The sequence below is a fragment of the Ylistrum balloti genome, unplaced genomic scaffold (genome assembly GCF_031769215.1).
Source record: "Ylistrum balloti isolate Yb309-2 unplaced genomic scaffold, AGI_CSIRO_Ybal_v1 Utg369774, whole genome shotgun sequence".
Taxonomy (NCBI): domain Eukaryota; kingdom Metazoa; phylum Mollusca; class Bivalvia; order Pectinida; family Pectinidae; genus Ylistrum; species Ylistrum balloti.
In genome coordinates, this window is record NW_026781966.1 from 121,582 (window position 1) to 147,857 (window position 26,276).

General features: G+C 33.4%; 1 protein-coding gene across 1 annotated transcript; it reads right to left on the reverse strand.

Annotated features, from left to right (window-relative positions):
- Nucleotides 1-57: 57 nt before the first annotated feature.
- LOC132544013 (carbohydrate sulfotransferase 15-like) lies at nucleotides 58-17,306 on the reverse strand. Its single transcript, XM_060207572.1, has 6 exons — nucleotides 17,100-17,306; nucleotides 6,258-6,495; nucleotides 4,094-4,250; nucleotides 1,294-1,447; nucleotides 744-891; nucleotides 58-245 (listed from the first exon to the last, which is right to left on the reverse strand). Exons 1-6 carry the CDS (start codon nucleotides 17,304-17,306, stop codon nucleotides 58-60), a joined length of 1,092 nt encoding a protein of 363 aa, XP_060063555.1.
- Nucleotides 17,307-26,276: the final 8,970 nt, after the last annotated feature.

Here is a 26,276-nt window from a genome sequence, read left to right on the forward strand (position 1 = left end):
ATTTTTAATATATACTTAAAACATTAAGTGTCATTTAAATATATTTACTTTCATAGTCTACCAATCATATCGTTTATCATTTAACAAAATTGCTAGTTTTTTATTGTACGGTGCATAAAATTGTTCCAGTGCTACTCGTGTTTCCGGTAACATAGGTGGCGCGTCACTATCTTCCTTCCGGTCCTGCCTTGTGTTTTTCGGTGCGGCGGAAGACATTTCATTCAAAAGATCTTCAGATGTAGGAGCTGTAGCAAATACAAAAGCGTCATCCAAATTAATCTAGTAAAAATCTGTACCGACTTCGTCATCGAGCGATAAAGATGGACTACGTGTCTCTATTTTGTCATTATTATCGATGTTACATGGTTAGTTTATATTACGTCAGAAGTACATGTTTATACCTGTATGTTTGTCATCATATCATTACCACAAGATTACCTTGTGTTACCACGACAACAGTATCGACCTCTCATAAAGTTTATTCAAATATAAAGATTGATTTTATCTCTCAACGTGACATCCTCAAAAAATGTTAAAATTACCGATTACAATAAACAGATATCAAAACTGCATTCCTGTGGATCAAAATGAGTAACAAGTCTATATATGTTATATTTTGGTTCATTCTATCGTTCTTCACCGGAGATTTGTTTGACCCAATCCGGCCATGTTGTATGGTCATCTGGCTGTTATTTTGTTTGTCTTTTTAAAGTCATTTGCATAATGTTTGATTAGTTACTTACGCAAATCTAAATAATGAAAAATCTCCTGAAGGTGGCTCTTTGTGTCAACAGCATAATCTTCTAATCGGATAAATAGGAATTGGTCACGTGGGAACTTTTCCAACCAATCAGAAATGTATATATAATAAATTCCAAGACGAAGGCGAGCCTGTGAAAGATAGAAAAACATATATACATCAGAAAGTATGACAAGGTTAAAATGATGTTCAACCGTTTATGTGAAGCCAAAGTAATTAACAAAAACCCATTTGACATAGCATCTGACATTAATCATATACAATCGAACCTCATTATCTCGAACTCGACAATACCACGAGGAATCTTCGAGATAGTCAAGTATTCGATTTAAGTGAGTTTTAATGTTTTAAGTGAAGTTAGGCAGGGACCGACAAAATACTTTGAATCAAACAGGGACTGGAAACCATGGATCAAACAATCATAATGTGTTTATTGATGTGAAAATATATACATATAGTTTCAGGCTATCTTATCAAAATGATTAATTTCTATTTTAATTAGTCTAACGTCATGAATATTATCAGGTGAATACCTTTCCCGTCGCCTCCAAGTAGTAATGATGGACGCACGGTCTGATTCCCCACTTCCGGAAACAGTCTTTGTAGAGGTCTATAGTACTTATCACAATATCATGGAAATGTTGGGGAGACTTACGATTATAGAAATGTAGGTAATCTGAATAGAGTCTGAAAAAAAAATCAATATTATTGTCAATAACAACAACAATAAAATAGGTCAACGGAATCACAGTCCAAGTTCAAACTTAACGAAAAGAACAAAACATGAACAAAACACAGATGTATACTGAGACTCTCAAAAAATACAATGAGAGTAAGACCAGGTGTTCCGGAATAATAAGAATCTTCTGATTCATCTTGGTAAATCCAAATATGTGATGTCTCCTCTCCCAATGGGAACAGGGTATACAGCAATGAAGATACAACACTTACTTATCGGAAAAGGAAATAAGATTCCTAATGTGATCAATATAACGGCTGTAAAACTTCCCATCATATTTACGATACACGGGCAGACAGGTAGTCAACCGAACAGGCGCAATTACAGAGGGGCGAACAACCAAACAGGCTAACAACCAACCAAACAGGCGATCTACCAAACAGGCGAACAACCAAACAGGCCATCAACCAAACAGGCGATCAACCAAACAGGCCATCAACCAAACAGGCGAACAACCAAACAGGCGATCAACCAAACAGGCGAACAACCAAACAGGCGATCAACCAAACAGGCGAACAACCAAACAGGCGATCAACCAAACAGGCGATCAACCAAACAGGCGATCAACCAAACAGGCCATCAACCAAACAGGCCATCAACCAAACAGTCGAACAACCAAACAGGCCATCAACCAAACAGGCGATCAACCAAACAGGCCATCAACCAAACAGGCGAACAACCAAACAGGCCATCAACCAAACAGGCGAACAACCAAACAGGCCATCAACCAAACAGGCGAACAACCAAACAGGCGATAAACCAAACAGGCGATCAACCAAACAGGCGATCAACCAAACAGGCGAACAACCAAACAGGCCATCAACCAAACAGGCGAACAACCAAACAGGCGATAAACCAAACAGGTGAACAACCAAACAGGCCATCAACCAAACATCAACCAAACAGGCGAACAACCAAACAGGCGATCAACCAAACAGGCGAACAACCAAACAGGCGATCAACCAAACAGGCCATCAACCAAACAGGCCATCAACCAAACAGTCGAACAACCAAACAGGCCATCAACCAAACAGGCGATCAACCAAACAGGCCATCAACCAAACAGGCGATCAACCAAACAGGCGATCAACCAAACAGTCGAACAACCAAACAGGTGAACAACCAAACAGGCCATCAACCAAACAGGCGAACAACCAAACAGGCCATCAACCAAACAGGCCATCAACCAAACAGTCGAACAACCAAACAGGCGATCAACCAAACAGTCGAACAACCAAACAGGCGAACAACCAAACAGGCCATCAACCAAACAGTCGAACAACCAAACAGGCCATCAACCAAACAGGCGAACAACCAAACAGGCCATCAACCAAACAGGCGATCAACCAAACATGTGATCAACCCAAACAGGCGAACAACCAAACACGCGATCAACCAAACAGGTGATCAACCAAACAGGCGAACACACTGACATGATATAATATCAAATAAAATTCTATCAAAATCTGGGGTCATCAGAGGACGACCTACCGGTCATATGTTGTGTGTTTGTTTTCTAAGCAGCTGTGGTGTGTAAGTGAGTCCTAAGAGATGCAAGTCTCGCAATGACTTCTTGCAAGTCTCGCAATGACTTCTTGCAAGTCTCGCAATGCATTCGTGTATGTCTCGCAATGTCTTCTTGCAAGTCTCGCAATGACTTCTTGCAAGTCTCGCTATGTCTTCACGTAAGTCTCCCAATGTTTTGTGTAAGTCTCGCAATGTCTTCTTGCAAGTCTCGCAATGTCTTCCTGCAAGTCTCGCAATGTCTTCACGTTAGTCTCCCAATGTATTCGTGCAAGTCTCGCTATGTATTCGTGTAAGTCTCGCTATGTATTCGTGTAAGTCTCGCAATGTATTCGTGTAAGTCTCGCAATGTATTCGTGTAAGTCTCGCAATGTCGTCATGTAAGTCTCGCAATGTCGTCATGTAAGTCTCGCAATGTCTTCTTGCAAGTCTCGCAATGTCTTCCTGCAAGTCTCGCAATGTCTTCACGTTAGTCTCCCGATGTATTCGTGCAAGTCTCGCAATGTATTCGTGTAAGTCTCGCTATGTATTCGTGTAAGTCTCGCAATGTATTCGTGTAAGTCTCGCAATGTATTCGTGTAAGCCTCGCAATGTCGTCATGTAAGTCTCGCAATGTCGTCATGTAAGTCTCGCAATGTCGTCATGTAGTTCTCGCAATGTGTTCTGATGTGCCTCTGGAGAAGGACAATTACCAAAGCTCTCCCCGCAAGGATTAACGCTTCACTAAAGTCAGATTCACAACGAGGCAGTGCTAAAAATAGATATAAAGAGAAAATGGGTTGCTTAGAAAAAATACGAAATAAGTAGAATAACATTTATTATTATTATTGACATTGACATGACATTGACATTGACATGACATTCCTCAAGGCCGTCAACACATAAAAGGTCATTAGGGCCAACAACCAGTAAAACACACAGCGATCCAAAAGGAAATAACATTAAACAAACCAAAAGGTAAAAGACAAATGCTAAAAATCTTAAATGGGTATATCAGCACAAAAGATTAAAATGGTACGTCAAAGTCTATCATACAGACCAACATCTCCTTGACGTTTGTATTGTGTTACCTGTTGACCGGATTTCTTAACATAATGATCAGCTTAGCGCAAGGATTCATGTCGTAGACAAAGTTGCCTGGTGTAAGAACTGGCACGATCCTGTCTTTGTTTTCTGGGAGCTGCATATACAGGTCTGTGTCCCAGATCGTGGAGGGACTAAAGTCTCCTACAAATACAGCAACAATTTCGGTAAACTTGTTCACCGCCATCAGACCCATACAGAATACGTATATTTATAGAATCTTAATTAAGTTGTCATTTTATCTGAGATTCTCTGAAACGAATCTTATTTCAAGTACATGGAGAGAGAGGATGGAGAGAGGGGGGCAGAGAGAGAGGGAGGGAGAGAGAGACAGAGAGGGGGAGAAAGATAGAGGGGAGAGAGAGAGGGAGAGAGAGGAAGGGAGGGAGAGAGATATACAGAGACAAAGTGAGACAGAGAGAGGGAGAGAGAGAGAAAGGGAGGGAGAGAGACAGAGAGAGAGGGGGGAGGGAGGGAGAGACAGACAGACAGAGAGAGACACAGAGAGAGGGAGAGACAGAGGGAAGGATGAGGGGAGGGAGAGATGGATACCATATTATCTGAGATATCAGGAAAGTGTCAATTTAACAGGTATGATGTCAATCTGTGAAGAAAAACGAATCGGATGCAGCCATTTTGTCGCACCATGTTCAATTAATGACGTAACCTGGATTACATGTAACATTGATGACCAGTATAACATTATATTGTTAGGGTTATGATGCCATATCGAAGGCCATAACTCTAACGTCCACTTGATTATCACTAAGATACCGTCAAGTAAACATTGATCTTGTCCTGACTACATGTATATATCTACGATTTATTTCAATGTACTTTATTTGGCTATGGTCGATAGTCAGAATTCGTTCATATGTAAAACACGAAATTCTAGCGGCTCTTGAGAGAAATATCACACTTTTACCTTAATTCAGTCCATTATGTTTCTTTGAAGCTTATCGTAGCTAAAATGTATTTATGATGCATTTTATTGGTTGCTATGGTATTTTGTAACTATTTAATCATTATTATACTTATGTCATTATGATCACTGTATTGTAAAAATGCTCATTTTTGAGATTTTGTAACGACTTGATTATTATCATTACACTGATGTTATAATATATTGGTAATAGTTTGATTTAACGTGCCAATTTAACATTCTCTTTAATTAAATTACTGTTGTTCTTTTTGTAAAATCTTCTTCAAGGAGGAAATAAAGAGAATAATAATGGTCGGATAATGTTTTATACAATATGTAGCAACACGATGTCTATAATGTATCTCAGTGATTAACTTGATACATCAATTCATGTTTTCGACAACCACAATTTCACTCACATTTTGATAATGACTGTCATTAAAATTTGTCAGGATCAATCTACCGATAATTATCAAGATATTGGTGATCGATCTCGCTATCGATTTTGTTTGTACAGTTTTGAATCTAAGTTCTAACGATTTTTTTTATATATATTTCTGTTGTTGTTATCGCTTAATCTGGCCTTACCTGTTATTCTGTTGTCACACGACATATGCAAACTTCCGCCGGAAGTGACGACAGTGGTGGTGTTTTGACGATATGTATCTTTACACCACTTCAGGATTTCAGTTAAAGGTGAAAATACTCTCAAATACATGTTGAATCCTGTATGTAAATCTCGCACGTGCTTAACTATTAAAACAAAGAAAAGAAGAAAAGATACACCTCAAAATCAGGCTGTCGACAACTTGTTTTCTGTCTATTTCAAGCAAATATTCAACTAAGAAATAGTCATATGTTGTTTAATTAAACATTCCATTAAGATAAGTGTTCAGTTTCACTTTTTATATAAGAGAGGCTTTTAATCAATTAGACGTTCTTCTTTCATTTTTATTTTCCTCGACTGATACCACTGTTCAAACCTCTCATTCCACGTGAAAATTATTATCACATTACTTTTTCACGTATCGAGCCGTGAAATAGTTTCAAAATATAGAGGTAATATTTTCTATAATCTATATCCATATTTTTACTTTTTAGAATTATAAAGAACACGAATTACATGTCGAAAATTTGAATTAGTTTTTCTCACAGGACCGGTATCGAAGATCATATCGTATCACCGCAGCAAGCGAGAGATCGGACACAAATATATACCATGTACTCACTGGTACGTTGTCCTTTCGCGTCTCTACTAAGCGGAAAGAACCGGTATCTTGTTATCCAATGGATTTCCTTAAACAATGGAGGTACGTAACCCGGATGTAGTTTTATCCTTTCGAAGAGGTCTGTGGTGCCACATTTAGGAAATCCTAGCACAAAGAAGTAGGGAACACAACCTAACTCTCCTTTGTTGTTAGTCCAGCATGGGTTTCTATAGGACGGCGACCAAAACCATTGACGACTCTGAAAATACACACAGGAAATTTATATATCGTTAAAACATACAACACATGTTCATCATAAGAATATACAGGTAATTATAAAACATAATTACACACAGGAAATATACAGCATCAGCTTTGGTGACCTCCAGTGTGTCGCTTATACACGTCAAAGGAATATTGATATTTCAGCATAATCTTAAAAGTTGAGAATAAGATCAGGTGTACAGGAACGATAAGCGTCTTCTGCTTCATAGATGTCATCGAATGAATAAATTTCAAGTAACTGCATGTAAAGAGAGTAGAAGGTAGACTTTTACTTATATTCAGTAAGAAATGTTTACAGGATCGTTGTTCGTTTACTCAAACATACATAGGCGGTGAATCATCCAACTAAACGGACAAAAACTGCAAAACGTATGTCAATGAACTGATGATAATCACGTTGGGTCAAAAAACAACTTGATAAAGCACTGTACGAGACAAATGATTATATACTTATCTCGTTAAAAGATCGTGCATAACAGTATACGGTGTCTCGGGCTCGAAAGGGATCCGATTTCTATAAGGCAGGGAGGTAATGATAAATATATGATAAATCATTACACTACACGAAATGTTTTGTGACATTTTGAACATCGTATATACTGTACATGTATTTGATATTGCAAATATCAATAAACTGGTTGTGCTTTCAAATAGTTCACCTCACAAAATAGTGTTTGCAAAAGAACAAAATTATCAATTTGGAATACATGCCCTCCTCTCTGTATGAAAGTGAGACACAGGTAAATTGGCATGACTTTAGACAATATGACATTTATTCGTGATATAACTGCCAGCAATGCGTATTTACTGACAAGTTAACGAATATTTATTACGTGGCATATCAGTTCGACTAAACGATATCCATAGATCACAACGGCCTTCTGGTCATTATTCTATAACATAGTAGACAGTCCATGCCGGACGGAAGTTGACCACAGGATCTACTTATGACTGATATATAGGATTTGCTATACATTAAGAGTACATTAAATAAACTCTGTCGATGATATTTTGTAGTACAGCCTGTTTTATTGGATTTTTCCATCAATAATGTAGTGTTTTTATAAAAGTGATCGATAGGGAATTTATTCTGGTAATAAAACTGTTTATAGAACTAGCTGTACTATAAAGTATATCTGTCTTTGGGTTGGCCAGATTAACATGTTGGATATCGTCCATGAAGTAAAAGGCGCTTATCATTCTGGAACAACCTGGCGTTGATGTTATTTCATCTTTTTTCATGAATCTTCGTGTAGTTGTTTATATTATTCATATTGATGCATACGGATCGCAACATCCGGGCACATTGTTTTTGATGCATGTGTGTTTGTCTGTCGTCAACTCTAACCTTGTCTACAACTATTGCACCGTAAGACAATACCTTTCCGGTGGTACCACTTTTTTACCGTTTTATCTTGACCATGGCATTTGACCTACATTTGAAAAAAATAACATTGGCCGTAACTATTAAACAAAAGGCTGTAATATCATTACCACAATGAAGACAAAAGTGTTTCACATAGTGTACATACTATTAGTACATACCTTGCACAGTACAGTGTTAATATACCATTTCTGCATTTTATTGATACCAGGTACAAAGTGTTTCATAGAACCATTTTGTATTTTTCTACTTTTATTGAACTATAGATTGAAATAAGATTCTTATTTCTCGTAAACATTTATCTAAACTGCTAAGGCCTGAATCACAGAGTCATTGAAGCATGATACATTTATTGACGCTTTATAGTTGTCCAAAGCAGAAAAAATATCATGTATCATGGCTTCAGATATCAAATTAACAATTGTTTACGCAAAGAAACACAGAAAGGCAATTTAAACATAATGCACAAGAATGACATTAATACTACATAATGAACAGATTGTTTTGATGTCATATTTCAAATGTTAACAGGCCGAGCCAGGTACAATAACACCTTCTGATACATAATCTTAATTCCATTCAGAATGAGGATTCTAATGACAGAGTAACACAACACATTTGTTAAGATGCACATTAATATTTTGCTAGTCAATCACAGTGAGACTATGATGTGAACGTTAAGACATGTGATTTAAATTGGCAGTAACAACGTCAGGTTGATTGTTTGACTATATATGGTAGTAATGTTTTATTCATGACGTCATTATTAGATTTACGGACTTAACACGGAACTCTTCAACATCGGAGTTACATAAGTCATCAGAAAAGTCACCTTCAATCAGAACATGAAATAATTGACAATCGTCCGAGGCGTGCAACTATACACCGAACAGTAGAACACTGACATTAATATCTTCACACCTCAATTCGCTCCTTAATTCGTCAGTCCAACTTCATTACTGTACAACATAATTAGCAATTTAAAGTCATACTGTCAAAATAACATAGACAACATGATTATCACTAGTGGCGTAGTAATAATATATGTTTGTATCCTTAATCATACACTAGAGATGCTTTTTCCAACTTTTGTTTTTTCTTTACTTCGCCCCCAGGCCCTCTCCTGAAAACATACACTCCTTAATAGCATTTGCTACGCCCCTGGATACATAGAAAAACTATAAATAACTCGAAAAAAGACAGAATATTTCAAACAGATGCGGTGAAAACATATCTAATGCAATCATTGGGAATCGTGATATGTTGGTGATTAATCACACAAGTTTTCTTGTTTGTAACAGGAAACAGGCTACAATTAACACTGTACGGATCACGTTTGAAGCTTGTAAATGTCCACGTGGATCATATTGACTTAAAAAACATCAACACGTCAACACTCCATCAGCCTTATTTTGTAAATTAGCTTTGTTTGGGTCATTATCGTGACTTCATTGAATTGAATATGCCGACAAAAATGGTGTAATAGACATAGAAACAACAAACACAGACGAAATAATGGGGCAATATTGATGTTAAACAACGGTTCTAGTAGCAATGATAAAGATAACCGAACTGTATCATCGAAAATATCGCTTCAATAATCTATTAGTACCTTTCTTTCAAGTGAAAGTTATAGATAATCTTTATTTATTTTACAACAATTAAGAAGCAAGTTTATTCCAACTTATTTAAATCACTCTCTTTGGCTCGGATGGAAGCGCGCGATGGGTCTTAGTGTGGGAGGAAACCGGAGTACTTATGGAAAACCCACGTGGTCGGACAGGTGACCCCATACCTTTTCAAATCCATTCCGGGAATCGAACCCCGCATGGCTAGGTGAAAGGTGAGTGCGTTACCACTGCGCCACCAAACAAAAGTGAAAGTGATGTAAAACGTGACATCATCCATGGAACAAGAGTATAATATATACAGTGAATGTCGTAACCCTTGTTATAGAGGGGCATAATTATTACGTTACAATTAATTAATTATAAAAGACAAGAAGATGCTAATTAATAATAATTAGCCTATAAAACTAGCTCGTGATATATACATTGTACAACAGACGTTAATGTTTAATATGATGACAATGTTGATAGTTTTCACACAGTATGATGTATACAGATTGTATATAACAGTATGATGTATACAGATTGTATATAACAGTATGATGTATACAGATTGTATATAACAGTATGATGTATACAGATTGTATATAACAGTATGATGTATACAGATTGTATATAACAGTATGATGTATACAGATTGTATATAACAGTATGATGTATACAGATTGTTTATAACAGTATGATTTATACATATTGTATATAACAGTGTGATGTATACAGATTGTATATAACAGTGTGATGTATACAGATTGTATATAACAGTGTGATGTATACAGATTGTATATAACAGTATGATGTATACAGATTGTATATAACAGTATGATGTATACAGATTGTATATAACAGTGTGATGTATACAGATTGTATATAACAGTATGAAGATTTATACAGATTGTATATAACAGTATGATGTATACATATTGTATATAACAGTGTGATGTATACATATTGTATATAACAGTATGATGTATACATATTGTATATAACAGTATGATGTATACATATTGTATATAACAGTATGATGTATACAGATTGTATATAACAGTATGATGTATACAGATTGTATATAACAGTATGATGTATACAGATTGTATATAACAGTATGATGTATATATACAGATTGTATATAACAGTATGATGTATACAGATTGTATATAACAGTATGATGTATACAGATTGTATATAACAGTATGATGTATACAGATTGTATATAACAGTATGATGTATACAGATTGTATATAACAGTATGATGTATACAGATTGTATATAACAGTATGATGTATACATATTGTATATAACAGTATGATGTATACAGATTGTATATAACAGTATGATGTATACAGATTGTATATAACAGTATGAAGATTTATACAGATTGTATATAACAGTGTGATGTATACATATTGTATATAACAGTATGATGTATACAGATTGTATATAACAGTATGATGTATACATATTGTATATAACAGTATGATGTATACAGATTGTATATAACAGTATGATGTATACAGATTGTATATAACAGTATGATGTATACAGATTGTATATAACAGTGTGATGTATACAGATTGTATATAACAGATTGTATATAACAGTATACAGATTGTATATAACAGTATATACAGATTGTATATAACAGTATGATGTATACAGATTGTATATAACAGTATGATGATTTATACAGATTGTATATAACAGTATGATGTATACAGATTGTATATAACAGTATGATGTATACAGATTGTATATAACAGTATGATGTATACAAATTGTATATAACAGTATGATGTATACAAATTGTATATAACAGTATGATGTATACAGATTGTATATAACAGTATGAAGATTTATACAGATTGTATATAACAGTATGATGTATACAGATTGTATATAACAGTATGATGTATACATATTGTATATAACAGTATGATGTATACATATTGTATATAACAGTATGATGTATACATATTGTATATAACAGTATGATATATACATATTGTATATAACAGTATGATGTATACAGATTGTATATAACAGTATGATGTATACAGATTGTATATAACAGTATGATGTATACATATTGTATATAACAGTATGATGTATACAGATTGTATATAACAGTATGATGTATACATTGTATATAACAGTATGATGTATACAGATTGTATATAACAGTATGATGTATACAGATTGTATATAACAGTATGATGTATACATATTGTATATAACAGTATGATGTATACATATTGTATATAACAGTATGATATATACAGATTGTATATAACAGTATGATGTATACAGATTGTATATAACAGTATGATGTATACAGATTGTATATAACAGTATGATGTATACAGATTGTATATAACAGTATGATGTATACAGATTGTATATAACAGTATGATGTATACAGATTGTATATAACAGTGTGATGTATACAGATTGTATATAACAGTATGATGTATACAGATTGTATATAACAGTATGATGTATACAGATTGTATATAACAGTATGATGTATACAGATTGTATATTGTATATGTATATATGATGTATACATATTGTATATAACAGTATGATATATACAGATTGTATATAACAGTATGATTTATACAGATTGTATATAACAGTATGATTGTATATACAGATTGTATATAACAGTATGATGTATACAGATTGTATATAACAGTATGATGTATACATATTGAGTATGATGTATATACATATTGTATATAACAGTATGATTTATACATATTGTATATAACAGTAAGAAGATGTATACATATTGTATATAACAGTATGATGTATACATATTGTATATAACAGTATGATGTATACAGATTGTATATAACAGTATGATGTATACATATTGTATATAACAGTATGATGTATACATTGTATATGATTATATAACATGATGTATGATTGTATATAACAGTAAGAAGATTATATAACATATTGTATATAACAGTATGATTTATACAGATTGTATATAACAGTATGATGTATACAGATTGTATATAACAGTATGATGTATACAGATTGTATATAACAGTATGATGTATACAGATTGTATATATAACAGTATGATGTATACAGATTGTATATAACAGTATGATGTATACAGATTGTATATAACAGTATGATTGTATATAACAGTATGATGTATACATATTGTATATAACAGTATGATGTATACAGATTGTATATAACAGTATGAAGATTTATACAGATTGTATATAACAGTATGATGTATACATATTGTATATAACAGTATGATTTATACATATTGTATATAACAGTATGATGTATACATATTGTATATAACAGTATGATATACATTGTATATAACAGTATATGTGATGTATACAGATTGTATATAACAGTATGATGTATACAGATTGTATATAACAGTGTGATGTATACAGATTGTATATAACAGTATGATGTATACATATTGTATATAACAGTATGATTTATACAGATTGTATATAACAGTATGATGTATACATATTGTATATAACAGTATGATGTATACAGATTGTATATAACAGTATGATGTATACAGATTGTATATATACAGATTGTATATACAGTATGATGTATACAGATTGTATATATATACAGTATGATGTATACAGATTGTATATAACAGTATGATGTATACAGATTGTATATAACAGTATGATGTATACAGATTGTATATAACAGTATGATGTATATACAGATTGTATATAACAGTATGATGTATACAGATTGTATATAACAGTATGATGTATACAGATTGTATATAACAGTATGATGTATACAGATTGTATATAACAGTATGATGTATACAGATTGTATATAACAGTATGATGTATATACAGATTGTATATAACAGTGATGTATACAGATTGTATATGTATACAGATTGTATATAACAGTATGATGTATACAGATTGTATATAACAGTATGATGTATACAGATTGTATATAACAGTATGATGTATACAGATTGTATATAACAGTATGATGTATACAGATTGTATATAACAGTATGATGTATACATATTGTATATAACAGTATATGATGTATACAGATTGTATATAACAGTATGATGTATACATATTGTATATAACAGTATGATGTATACAGATTGTATATAACAGTATGATATACAGATTGTATATAACAGTATGATGTATACAGATTGTATATAACAGTATGATGTATACAGATTGTATATAACAGTATGATGTATACAGATTGTATATAACAGTATGATGTATACAGATTGTATATAACAGTTTGATTTATACAGATTGTATACAAGTATGAAGATTTACAAAAAGTGTTATATAACATTTTACAGAAATCTATACTGGATGTTAGCTATTGTTCCTTATTTTCGAAACAAATAGTAAGCATTGATACTTCATGGTCATAATACTATTATAATATTGTTTGAACATTTTTTGTTGGAGGTGAAGGGGAGAGGGCGGTTGGTTGGTGGCGCTGATTAAGGGGGTGCTGTTCCTTGCTTTTTTAAATCCTTATCATTACAGTTCTACTACGGAATGTTGATATCCTAATCCAATATTCGCATTTCTGTTGTATTTGTTGTGAGTAAGGTAGCACAGGTACATGTATTGTTAAAACCCTGACGAAGTAAAAAAACACCGACATACCTGTTCTCATTGCGATTTACTAGGCAGTCAACACAAACACAGGTAAGAAAACTATTATTAATATCAAATATAATTCTGCTACAAAAATACACAGAACAGAAAGTTATGATCGCACTTATAAAAACAAACTGTCAAGAAACAAAATAGGTCGTAGCTTTGCATTTTTATGACATGACAACATTGTGTATACGCTTTTTTGTTATATTCATTTTGGTGCAGGTGATAGAGGACACGATCAGAGAAGACAGCTTTCTATTGTTCTTTTGATCTTGTGACCTTGTAGATAAAGTCATCACTAAGTTACTTAGAAGTGGTGGCTGACATTTACATGAGTACTTTATGTTATAATTAAATTTATATATCTAGATAAGTAAATAAATATGTCAACTCGCAGTGTCTCAACCTCAGAGGAAATAAAGCGGATATTCCCACCTGTGATAAAAAGATTTTATTATACTTAACACACCAGGTTAATGAGTGACATATGTTCTACATAAAAGGAAACAAAACCATCATACACTAAGTCTTTAGAAGCATTTCATATTTCAAACTGATGTATGTTTGAAGTGTATATATGTATATATATATATATATATGATCAATGAAGTAATAGCAACAGTACGGACAAGGGAATAGTAAAATTCTCGAGGCAACCTGTCCTTTAACAAGACACAAATATTACATAAATTACATCACATACATAGATAATCACGTCTATATTTATATATATATATATATATATATTTCCAAGGAAGAAATATAATTGATGGCACATTTTCGCTTCCCATAGTGATTAAGATTTATTTTTGTTATGTAAAAGCTTGAGATGTCTTTAATTCACATTCTGTGTGATATATTTACTGGAATATTTAAACACATTTGCATAAAATAGGACAAGTACTATGCAACGTCCAACAAGCAACACTGGTTATACATTTGCGTGTACATACAGGAAACAGTAAGTAAAGACGATGTTCTACAGTAATTGTCTTGTAATAAGAATTCACTTTTTTTTAAATTAAGAAATCCAAAACAGAAATAAAGTTTTCTGAAAAAATTACATGATTTTGACTTTAAAAATGTGTTTCGAAATTGTTTTATACATTTTCTTTTTAGCGGAAGCTGAGAAAGTTAAGTATTGTCAGTTTATTTGGCTTACAACTTTAATGTGGATCTATAAAGAGAGATTGTTGGCACGATGTTAGTTAATGTGGATCTATAAAGAGAGATTGTTGGCACGATGTTAGTTAATGTGGATCTATAAAGAGAGATTGTTGGCACGATGCTAGTTAATGTGGATCTATAAAGAGAGATTGTTGGCACGATGTTAGATATATTGATTAGTTTAATCGGTGTCTTCGAATTATCATAGGTTTAAAAATGGCCACTGTGTAGTTACATATCAATAAATATGTTAGACTGAACTGTTCCTAGTCATGTATAATTCAGTTTGTTTTAATCATCTATATTTTCAGTCTATAATTCTGAATTCGTATGGAATGGTGTTTATCACTTATGTGTCTGTTGCACAATTATAATGTATACAATATATCCATGACGATATAATGCTGTTTAATGGATTAACAGATCCCCTATTTAATTGATCAGTGTCCTTTGCTTTAGTATTGACAGTTCCAGCGCCATTTTATCTGCTTTATAATTTTTTTTCAAGGATTAAAACTGCGATATCAAAATGATAATACTGTTTTTCTGATTGAGTGGAATTGTGTTATCAGATCCTTGGTGAGTGGATATTTATACAGAACAGGAATCCTTGAGAGCTCGACTGTTTGCTATCTAACAAAGAATACTTTTTATTGTAGAAAATCTCTCGTTTTTGTAATTATATTCAGCGGTTGAGTTGATGAATCAGTTTCGCCGTTTTTAAGCTGCTGCCTTTTTAAAAATTAAGCGACAAAACTAGTGACATTAACCTATTCTAACACATATAAACCTGCGAAAATGTTACTTTTAAGGAGAAAAAAAACTGAGCACAACACACCATTATGGCACATTATACTGCCACGGGGTAAAGGTCATAGAGTTAATTAATTACAGTTTACCTATATATCCTACAACACAATCCGACCTTGTCTGAATGTAAACCTAAGTGATACATATCTACTGCCTCTGGATAAAGGTCAAGAAAAAATAATTGTTATTCGCATAGAAATATTTCTTCAAGCTAATGGTCAAGTCTATTTCATAACAAAGGTACAGAATCTTGGGTAATGTGAGTTAACCGGGAGCGACATAACTTATTTATGAGACAAGAAAGTGCCTCAGGCTATTGTGTTGAGACATGCACATAATAATAATTTCTATATTTCTGCAACACGGTCATAATGACTTTTATCATCTTAGGTTTTCTGTTGCATTCCTTTTCGTAATTTTTTCCTTCTGTTCTTTATTTAGTCTGTGTTTTTTATTCAGACATGTGTACGACCATTCCATCCAGATGATAAATATGTGTTTCTAATGACCTCAATTTCATCTCATTACCACCGCAAGTGTAATTTGGTAATAAAAATGTAAAACCTCAAACACTTTAGACCTAGACAATGACATGTTTAACGTAAACACGCTGTCATTAATATCAAACAATTCAGCCTTTTACACTAGATTTCAGTGGCGCTGAAAAAGAACCTGAGGCTTTTATGTTAATGATTTTAATGAATATCAATTGAACCTAAGGCCACTGTTTAAAACTGTTTTAAACAAGACAACGAAATTGGTAACATGTTTTGTTTTCTTATTCAGAGTATTTTGAAAAACATTGACGTATTTTGAAAGAAATCGGATTGATCGAGAATATAGAAATGAAGGCATATTTTACCATTGTGTATATCTGATGAATCTCATGTAATACAAACAAACTTGTAAAACACTCACCCGGTTTCTCTGTTCGAAGTTTTCTCTGCATTCTTCTATACTAGTAAATCGTTGGTTTTCTGCTCGGAAACTATTGTCTGAGTAGTGGATCCATGGATCGGAACGGCTGGGGTTCTTAACGTCACGAGTAAGCACGTGGAATGTGAAAAGCAATGTACACAACATCACCAAGGCGATCCCAGTTCGACTCCTACTTATAAGAGTCATGATGCTAAGGGACGTACTAATCCAATGTTTTAGCCTTCTTCTTAATATGAACTTGTCTCCAATAGAAGTGTCATTATCTAAGCTTAACTAAGATTAGTGTCACATTCTACATCGGGATTATAAAACAAATACAAGATATGATCATATTAGACAAAGTAATCCCATCTATTGTAGTTCTTATAATAGTGTACTGATAGTAATATCCCGGTAGTAGAACAAAAATTGACTGCTTTCACTGCGATGTTGTAAGTATTTTTTTCAGAAATTGTAATTTAGAAATGAGGTAATTTTTTAAATAAAAAGACAAGTTAGTACCTAAGTTGCATCATGCCTGATACTTTTAGCCTACGTGTATAGGTAAAGTGTTTGAGACGTTCTCGATATACCAGTAAGATCCCGAGATGGCTTCTGACAAGATACATCTCATAAAAACATTAATGTTTATGTTCGCGAGTGTACATACAGGAAATTTAGATAATTGATTAGTGTTTCAATACTATTCTATAAAAAATAAACTAAGACTTTACACGCACTACAATAAACACGTCAAATATCACACGTTAGCTAAATTGTTTTTTCCACACATGAAATGTTCCATTTTTCTCTTCTCACATGTACTTTATACCAAGTCGAGATATTATGCTTCAGTATGGTGATATGTATTGAGTAAATTATTCACATTTGACCACATTTAGTTTCTAGGTATTACTTATCATCTGTATCAATCGAGGTATAATCTTCATCTAGCGTCTCCATATATCCGTTGGTAGCAGTATGTTACTGTATCAAATCTGACGATCTGAAGTTGTGTTTCAAAAGGCAAATTGTCTTCGTAGTGTGTATGTCTTGTTTGAATGTCCAAACACAATTAAATCCTGTAACACCATGCATTACCTACACAGGTAAACAAAAACAACAAGTATGAGAATAACACACCGTTCTCAGTTAATAAAGAGCAAGTCCCTCGGGCCTTAACACTACAATATATAAGTCCTGAAAGCATGGCCGCTAGCCACATGTGAACACTGTAATTGTCGATGACAAACTCGCCGATCATTCATCTTCATACGTCATGCGGTCATTGCCAGCTGGTGACAAAGCTTCTCCTGCTGTGAGCGTTCCCATACATAAACCAAACTGTTATGGTCAAAAGATGTGGACAACGGTCATTTGATAATACTTAACGTTTTTTGGTCTGATAATTAAATTTATGGTTTGGCTCTAATGTAGCTAAATCTAACTCAGTTCTAAAACGCATTATTCAGTTGTGTGTGTATTTTGTACAGCATTCTACTCATAATCGTGATTAAAAACTACATGAATTTTGTTGAAAAAAACATTGTAATGTGTTGATTTGCGAAAAATTATGTAAAATATTTTTCAAATGATGAAAAAATAAAAAAATGAATGAAAAACCCCAAAAATAACAAAGAAACAAAGGCGAAAACAAAACAAAAATCAGGGAAAAATTATCTGTAGTATGGCTTGATCGTCTAAACTATTTCAATATGTGGTGCCGGAGCAGCTTGCTCTTTCATTGATATGAAATTTTACTGTATGTCTGGGTTTTGGTTTACGTAAAACAGGTTGGTCAATTCGCCACTGCTATCTCTATCCGCGAGAATTCTTTATATTCTATTGTTTTATAAGAGAATTTCAGAAATAGGTGCTGAAGTAGTAAACATTTTAATGTATAGGTCTCTGCAGGTGACAACACTAAAACAAGACATACATTTATATCTAATGTCGTGTTACTGTATTAGGTCGGGGGACCCTGCTGATAATATGTATTTGTCGCGTAGTCACACCTGTGTTTCTAATGTGCATTGTGTGTGGTCATTTTTACAGCATACATGTCCATCCATCATCGGTCAGTTTCATTGATTTACACTAAAATGATTGGTCGATGAAACAGAATACGGTTACTCTTCCTTAAGACATCCTTATAGTATCCTTGTTCTTATCTTTGGAGTTTTTGCGTATCTTGTTTAATTATTTTCTTTTCACTTGAATTGAATATATGACACACAAGTGAAAAGCACCATTAACAGGAATTAGATACGACAGATTCAGAAAATTCAAATGTATTAGATATACTTAATGCACGACACACCAGTGAATAGCACCATTAACATGAATTAGATACGACAGATTCAGAAAATTCAAATGTATTAGATATACTTAATGCACGAAACACCAGTGAATAGCACCATTAACATGAATTAGATACGACAGATTCAGAAAATTCAAATGTATTAGATATACTTAATGCACGACACACCAGTGAATAGCACCATTAACATGAATTAGATACGGCAGTTCAAAAAAGAAAATTCAAATGTATTAGATATACTTAATGCACGACACACAAGTGTATAGCACCATTAACATGAATTAGATACGGTAGAAGAAAATTCAACTACATCATATAGATGTTTTTTATATCCTTAAACGATTTCTTGAAATCTAGGAAGCACTTGAGAAAAATCAAGATTGGTCATGTTACATATAAAACTATCAAAATAGATATTGACACAATTATCTAACATGTTGATATTCTCATGTCTGTTACGGTAAATGTTTAATTTTTATTCTTTTTCCTCTCACTATCTCTTTTTCAATGTGGTGAGCTGCATTGTTCATACCTGAGTTATTTGGGTTTCTTAAAAACATACGGCCTTTAGCATCACTGACGAAACAGCTGTATGGTGTAACATCACCGACGAGTTCTAGAAGGACGACACAGCTGTATGATGTAGCATCAATGACGAGTCCTAGAAGGACGAAACAGATGTATGATATAATATCACTGATGAGTCCTTGAAGGACGAGACAGCTGTATGGTGTAACATCACTGATGAGTCCTAGACGACGAAACAGCTGTATGATGTAGCATCTCTGACGAGTTCTAGAAGGACGAAACAGCTCTATGATGTAGCATCTCTGACGAGTCCTAGTAAGACGAGAAATCTGTATGATGTATTTTACTTCATTGTTTGTCTCTTCTGTATCTATCTCTAAATTTGTAAGAAAAGGTACTGCTCACTTGTGTGTACAAGCTCCTATTAATATTTCAAAAGTTATGGTGAGATGATACATATTCGCTTACATTTTCGTTAATGTTGATGAAGACTTTGCTAGAAGTGCCATCTCTTCATGTTGATAAAATGAAATTTTAACATTCATTGGATAATGGGTAACCGTATATCTTTATCTATATGTATAGATGAGCAAAGTGAATGATGTTGAGTTATCTCCCCTACATCACAATAAACACAACTACAAACACGACGGGAATCTTATCCACAGATGACTTCATTTCTGGTGTATTGTTAACGGATCCATTACTCAGTGTCATAATAGCATCACAAACTGCTGTAAAACTACTATCAATTATTAAACTATATTGATGATGAACAGTTAGTGTTGTCACTACCATACAAAGTATAAATAAAGTTTGTGATCGTTGTCACAAATATAACTTTAGCTGATATTCAATGATAAAATTGATTAAATTATATTTCACATATTCTCTGATTTTTAAGCTTCATCACACAGCTAGCAGATGTATTTAAGTATTTTGATGATAACATATCTTTGGGTGACGAATAAATCTGTAACAAACACCACTGCTTTCCGTAAGTAATGCAGCCTCGTTTTCAGGAACATCCGTAAAACAAGAAGTATGCATATTTTAACAAAAGAGGCACAAGTCATACAGTTGTTTTGTCATTATAGGATACGGAAGTGGTGCTAAGGACTTGCCCCATATTTCAACAAATTCCATAATTTTCATAGATGTTTTAACTTCAAGGTACAGTTATACTGTTAACTTTGTCATGAATTGGAATAACATTTTGTATAATATGTAATTGGAAATTAATTTGATCCGGAGATAATTGGTACGGAATGTGAACATATATCAATTAATATACCCTATTAATGATGTCGAATATATTTTCACATCTGTTGTTCTTGTCACGGAAGGACAAGGACATGTAATATGTCTGTGTTACTCTAAGTCTATTTTGATACACCAGTACATACATTCCTGTATACTACTGGCAATGATTATTAGGATGTTTTGATGAGTTCTGCGTATCATTGTCATTGAGTAACATTGTCTCTGCTCGCCGTATCAATCCGTTGTGGTAGCTATGTTTTCTCTATCTATACTCATATATATACATTGTGTGTAAACTTTTCGTGGTGATTGACTCGGTCCATGTTATCGAAATATTTCTGTCCATTTTATACCGCGAAATCGTCATGAACCACGGAATGATGCAAATTTGTCTAAGGTAATCGAGTGTCACGTGACATGATAGGTCGTCAGGGATCGTTGTGTCAGCTGGATATTTTATGGACTGGCGTGGACAGTCTTATCCACGCGTGGTCTACGTCCATAACAGATAGGTGAGCTGTACTGTTAATACATAATATATATCAAACTCCGATACAATTTAGACAAGGAATTCAAATCTGGAACCATCAACAACATCATTGTATATAATGTATTGTGTGAATTTATTGATATTTTGGACATTGTTACAGCTTACAAGGAAGACACTTGTTGACTCGTGCCCTTTCCGGGCCTCACCACACCAAATCGCTTAGGCACGAAATTTCAGACTGCCTAACCATTACACTACTTTCAATGTACCAAAATATCAATATATGAACACAATGTATAATATGTCGTAATGTTGTTGATCCTAAGGTTCCATATCTGAACTGCCTGTCGTAGTTGTACCTGGCATTGACAATGTGCGGTTCGTTTGGTATTGGTTTACGTTTCTGATTTAAAAAAAAACGGATACGTACTGCCTTTATTAAGATTCACCTGATAGTATAGCTTAATTAAGTACTATATTTGCTTAACAATAAAATTTGGATATAAAGCCTAATCAGACATACGTGTAACCAGACCTCAAATATTTTAACAGTTGTAACAACTACATGTTGAGACTACAATGTTATCTCGTTAGCTAACCTATTGTTTCCATTGTTGAATATCTTGTTCTCATTTGTAAACGTGATATCACTTATTTGGATTGGCCAAGGTTTACACGGCGGATTTCGTCGATGAAGCAGATGACGCTTCCCCTTTCGGAACACCTGGTCTTATTCTCCTTGTACGTCTGCGTGTAAAATGGTTCTTTATTTCATAGTTTGGCCTTGTTTGATTAAATTTCAGTTTGAATTGTGATTATTGTGACAGGTTGGTATTGTCTGTTGTTTCTGTCTCTAATCATATAGATCAACAGTTGTTGAGAGGTCTCTAGATTTGAATTCTTTAGATATCTAATAGCAAAAACAACAAATTTCACTAAAAAATGGAAATTTGAAAATATATCGATGACAAACATCTGAATACAATACTTTTATTCTTTCATGAGTAGAAATTTTATTTAGAATTGTGAAAACCTTCAATTTAAATGGGTCTGGTTTTACTCCGTTAGTCACATCTCCAGTTTACAAGTTCCATTTCTACTTTTATCGATTAAGTAAGATATAGGGGTATACATACTAGTATTACAGCCTGTGATAATAGAGATGAGTACACATGTAGTTAATCGTTGATAAAGATGTAGGTCAAATATTTGCGAAGATAACAGATTTTTGTCTGCTTCCTGAGTCTCAGTCATAATTCTGACATTATAAGAATACATCAGACCCCAGCAATTCAAACTTAGTGAGGAATTCTAAGAACGTTAATATCAAAACAAATGTTGGGTATAAGTTTAACAGATGTAGGTTTGTTGAGACTGTTCCGAATTATATTTTTAGTAGTTTTGCTTTAAAAGTTTTTCTTTTACTGGCCAATGCTTAAAGGTAACCGAATTTTGAACAACTGTGACAAGAGATACGGAATAATTACAACGTTGCTCTCGTTCATCAATTTGTTGCTTTAACATTATTGTATGTATGATAAAAATCCCATTAGGAAAATAATGCGATTGTCACCTGCGTATTGACTTAAATGTTAAATCTCTAAAATCTGACGGTTATATATTCATTTATACAAATTGTTTCGTAATGTTTATCAAGTGTTGATAATATCAATATTCATAGCGACAAAAATGAGGTAAATTGACATACCAACACCAGTTCATACATATTAATATTTTCCTGTGTAGTGACTTGCAAAATGTTAATGTTTATAAAGGAGATTTAAGTGTATTACTTGATATTTGTAGAATGATGCATATAAAGACAAATAAAGGCATTCCTCAGACTGTCTGCTGTGACATATGATATCAGTAACATATAACAAAAGACTTCTACACATTTTATACGTTATGTAAATTAGTAAACCACCCTGAAAGAGGTGTGAGGAAGTTGAGAACCTTGGCGATCTTAACCAGTGATAATTTCACAAAGACAAGTTCCCGTCATGTTCTTAACCAGGAATCTGATCTCCCTTGTCTGGTATCAATGTGCATATCTCACGTGGATCTAGTTTCTTGTTTACAGAGAACTTAACCCGGTTAAGATGGACTCACCGATATACATATGTATCTGATGTTATTTTGAAATAACATCCCGGTCTAGGTTTTGACAGTTTTGTCGACCTCTTTAATTTTACCCCACTGCCACCTCGATTTTAACTATTTCGTCCTTCAGCAAAGTTAAGATGTCCTAACAGGACAGAACAGCAGTAAAATGTTGTCTAATTCAGCATTTCTATTGATATACTCTTTTTGTACATTGAAAGATTATCTTTATCATAAAACGTGGCATATATATCATTATGACCCCGTGCATTTTCTTTGACTACAGTCATAACGAAAATACCAACATATATTCATAATCATAATCCAAACTCAAATTCAATAACACTCGGGCAGAAACAACAAAATACCAACATGTCTACATAATCATAATCTAAACTCTAATTCAATAAAATTCGGGCAAAATATGGAAAAAAAATATCCTAAAAGGGTGCAAGGAAAATATGCTCCCTGTTGTTTACCGATAAGTTTACATTCTTACTCAGCGGAAATGATAACTCTCTGCCCTCAACAAATAAGCACTGGATACTCCCATCAATGACAAACAATTTAATGAATAACAGTATGATGTTTTCTTAAGTATCTTGTATAAATATATATGACTGTTTACAAGTACATATATGAACAATAATCAATCGTGATGTCTGGTTTATTTAATTACTTGGCTTAACTGTTTCTGATTCTAAATATTCGTTTGTAACAGTGTTCCTACTATCTGCAATATAGCACTTGGAGACCTTCTCTTCTGTTCAACTGGTTGAGCGTAAGAATACTAACCCGAGTTATAACACCAGTAGAGACATTGAAATAACAATAAACTCTTTACATATAAGAATGCCTAATGTCTGCTTTTCTATAATCTGCAAATTGCCATTTTCAAAAATTTGATAAATATATTTTCCATAAGATAAGTATATGTTAGACAGGTTTTTGTCAAATATCACACGTATATGTAATTAATAGGTAGAAGTGGATATGTTTACATGATTGCTATTTGAAATGAAAATCGCTGTGATACAAAATCCGTGTGTTTTATCTTAGCTTCACTTCCCGTCGATCACATCAGAATTGGTGAGTTCCTCTGCAAAGACAACATCAACAATGGGAAATCATACCATCACTATAGCTTATATACAATGTTTCAATGGTCGTCATAGTGATCTCATTGAGAACCATTATATTTCTTTGTGCGAAGCTGAACGCATTTGATGCTTGTTAACGTTTGCCTGTTGGTTCCGTTGTTGTATACCTTGTTCTCATTTGAGAACGTGACATAACTTACTTGAATTGATCAAGGGTGACATTGCGGGTGTTTTCCATCAAATAGAAGACCCTTACTTTTCCAGAACATATGGTTTTATTGTTCATGTACTTTTTCAGGAGCTCCGTGTAAATCTTTGTTTTCTTCATATTTCCTCTTGTTTTATGGACATTGAGTTTAAATTATGATTATTTTCACATGTTGGTATTTTCTTGATGTTTGTATCAACAAATTTCTGATATTTTCATAAAATTTAATGGTTTGGGTTGCCATGGCAAAACAGCTCGACATTTCGCTTTTGATAGATTTCATGTATATATTCTCTTCGTACAACATTCGTCTTTTCTACGATGTTCTGTGTTACTTACATATTTACAGATAATTTCATTGTATTTAACGTGAAATTAAAGGTGTAGCACTCTCCACAGTATTGTATTATTGATGGTTGTAAATTGTTGTAAAACAATCGGACTTGCGGAAAAGTCAAAGAAATTTGAATTTACACGTTGTGTTTTTATATCTTTATCTTATTTACGTAACGATCTCTAAATAGCAATGGATTCATTGTGACGAATGTAGAGTAGCTAGAAATACTGATACATTTTTGGAGATGCTGCGAGGAAGTCATAATTCATCATGTTTACCAAAAGTTAAAACTTCAAAAAATGTTAACGATTGTATTTTAAAAAAAGGTAAACCCTTATTGTGGTTATGTTACTTTCGCCAATTCGTTATGGACTTCCTGTTAGCTCTTGTTCTTGACCTGTTTTGCATGAGGTCTATTTTTTCCTCAAAAATAATGTTTAAAAATTGATTTTTTTACTTAAATTCCGCTTGTCTTTGGAAAGTGTTCAATTCATTCCATTATGCAATAAGATGTGTTGGATGTTGGGTAATATATGTCATAGTTAAGTTGTGTGATATGAAATATGAAGTTGGATGTGTGGGATGTTTGTTAGTATGTCTGATGGTTACGTTGTGTGATATCAAGTTAGATGTGTGTGATGTTTGTTAGTATGTCTGATGGTTACGTTGTGTGATATAAAGTTAGATGTGTGTGATGTTTGTTAGTATGTCTGATGGTTACGTTGTGTGATATAAAGTTAGATGTGTGGGATGTTTGTTAGTATGTCTGATGGTTACGCTGTGTGATATAAAGTTAGATGTGTTGGATGTTAGTATGTCTGATGGTTA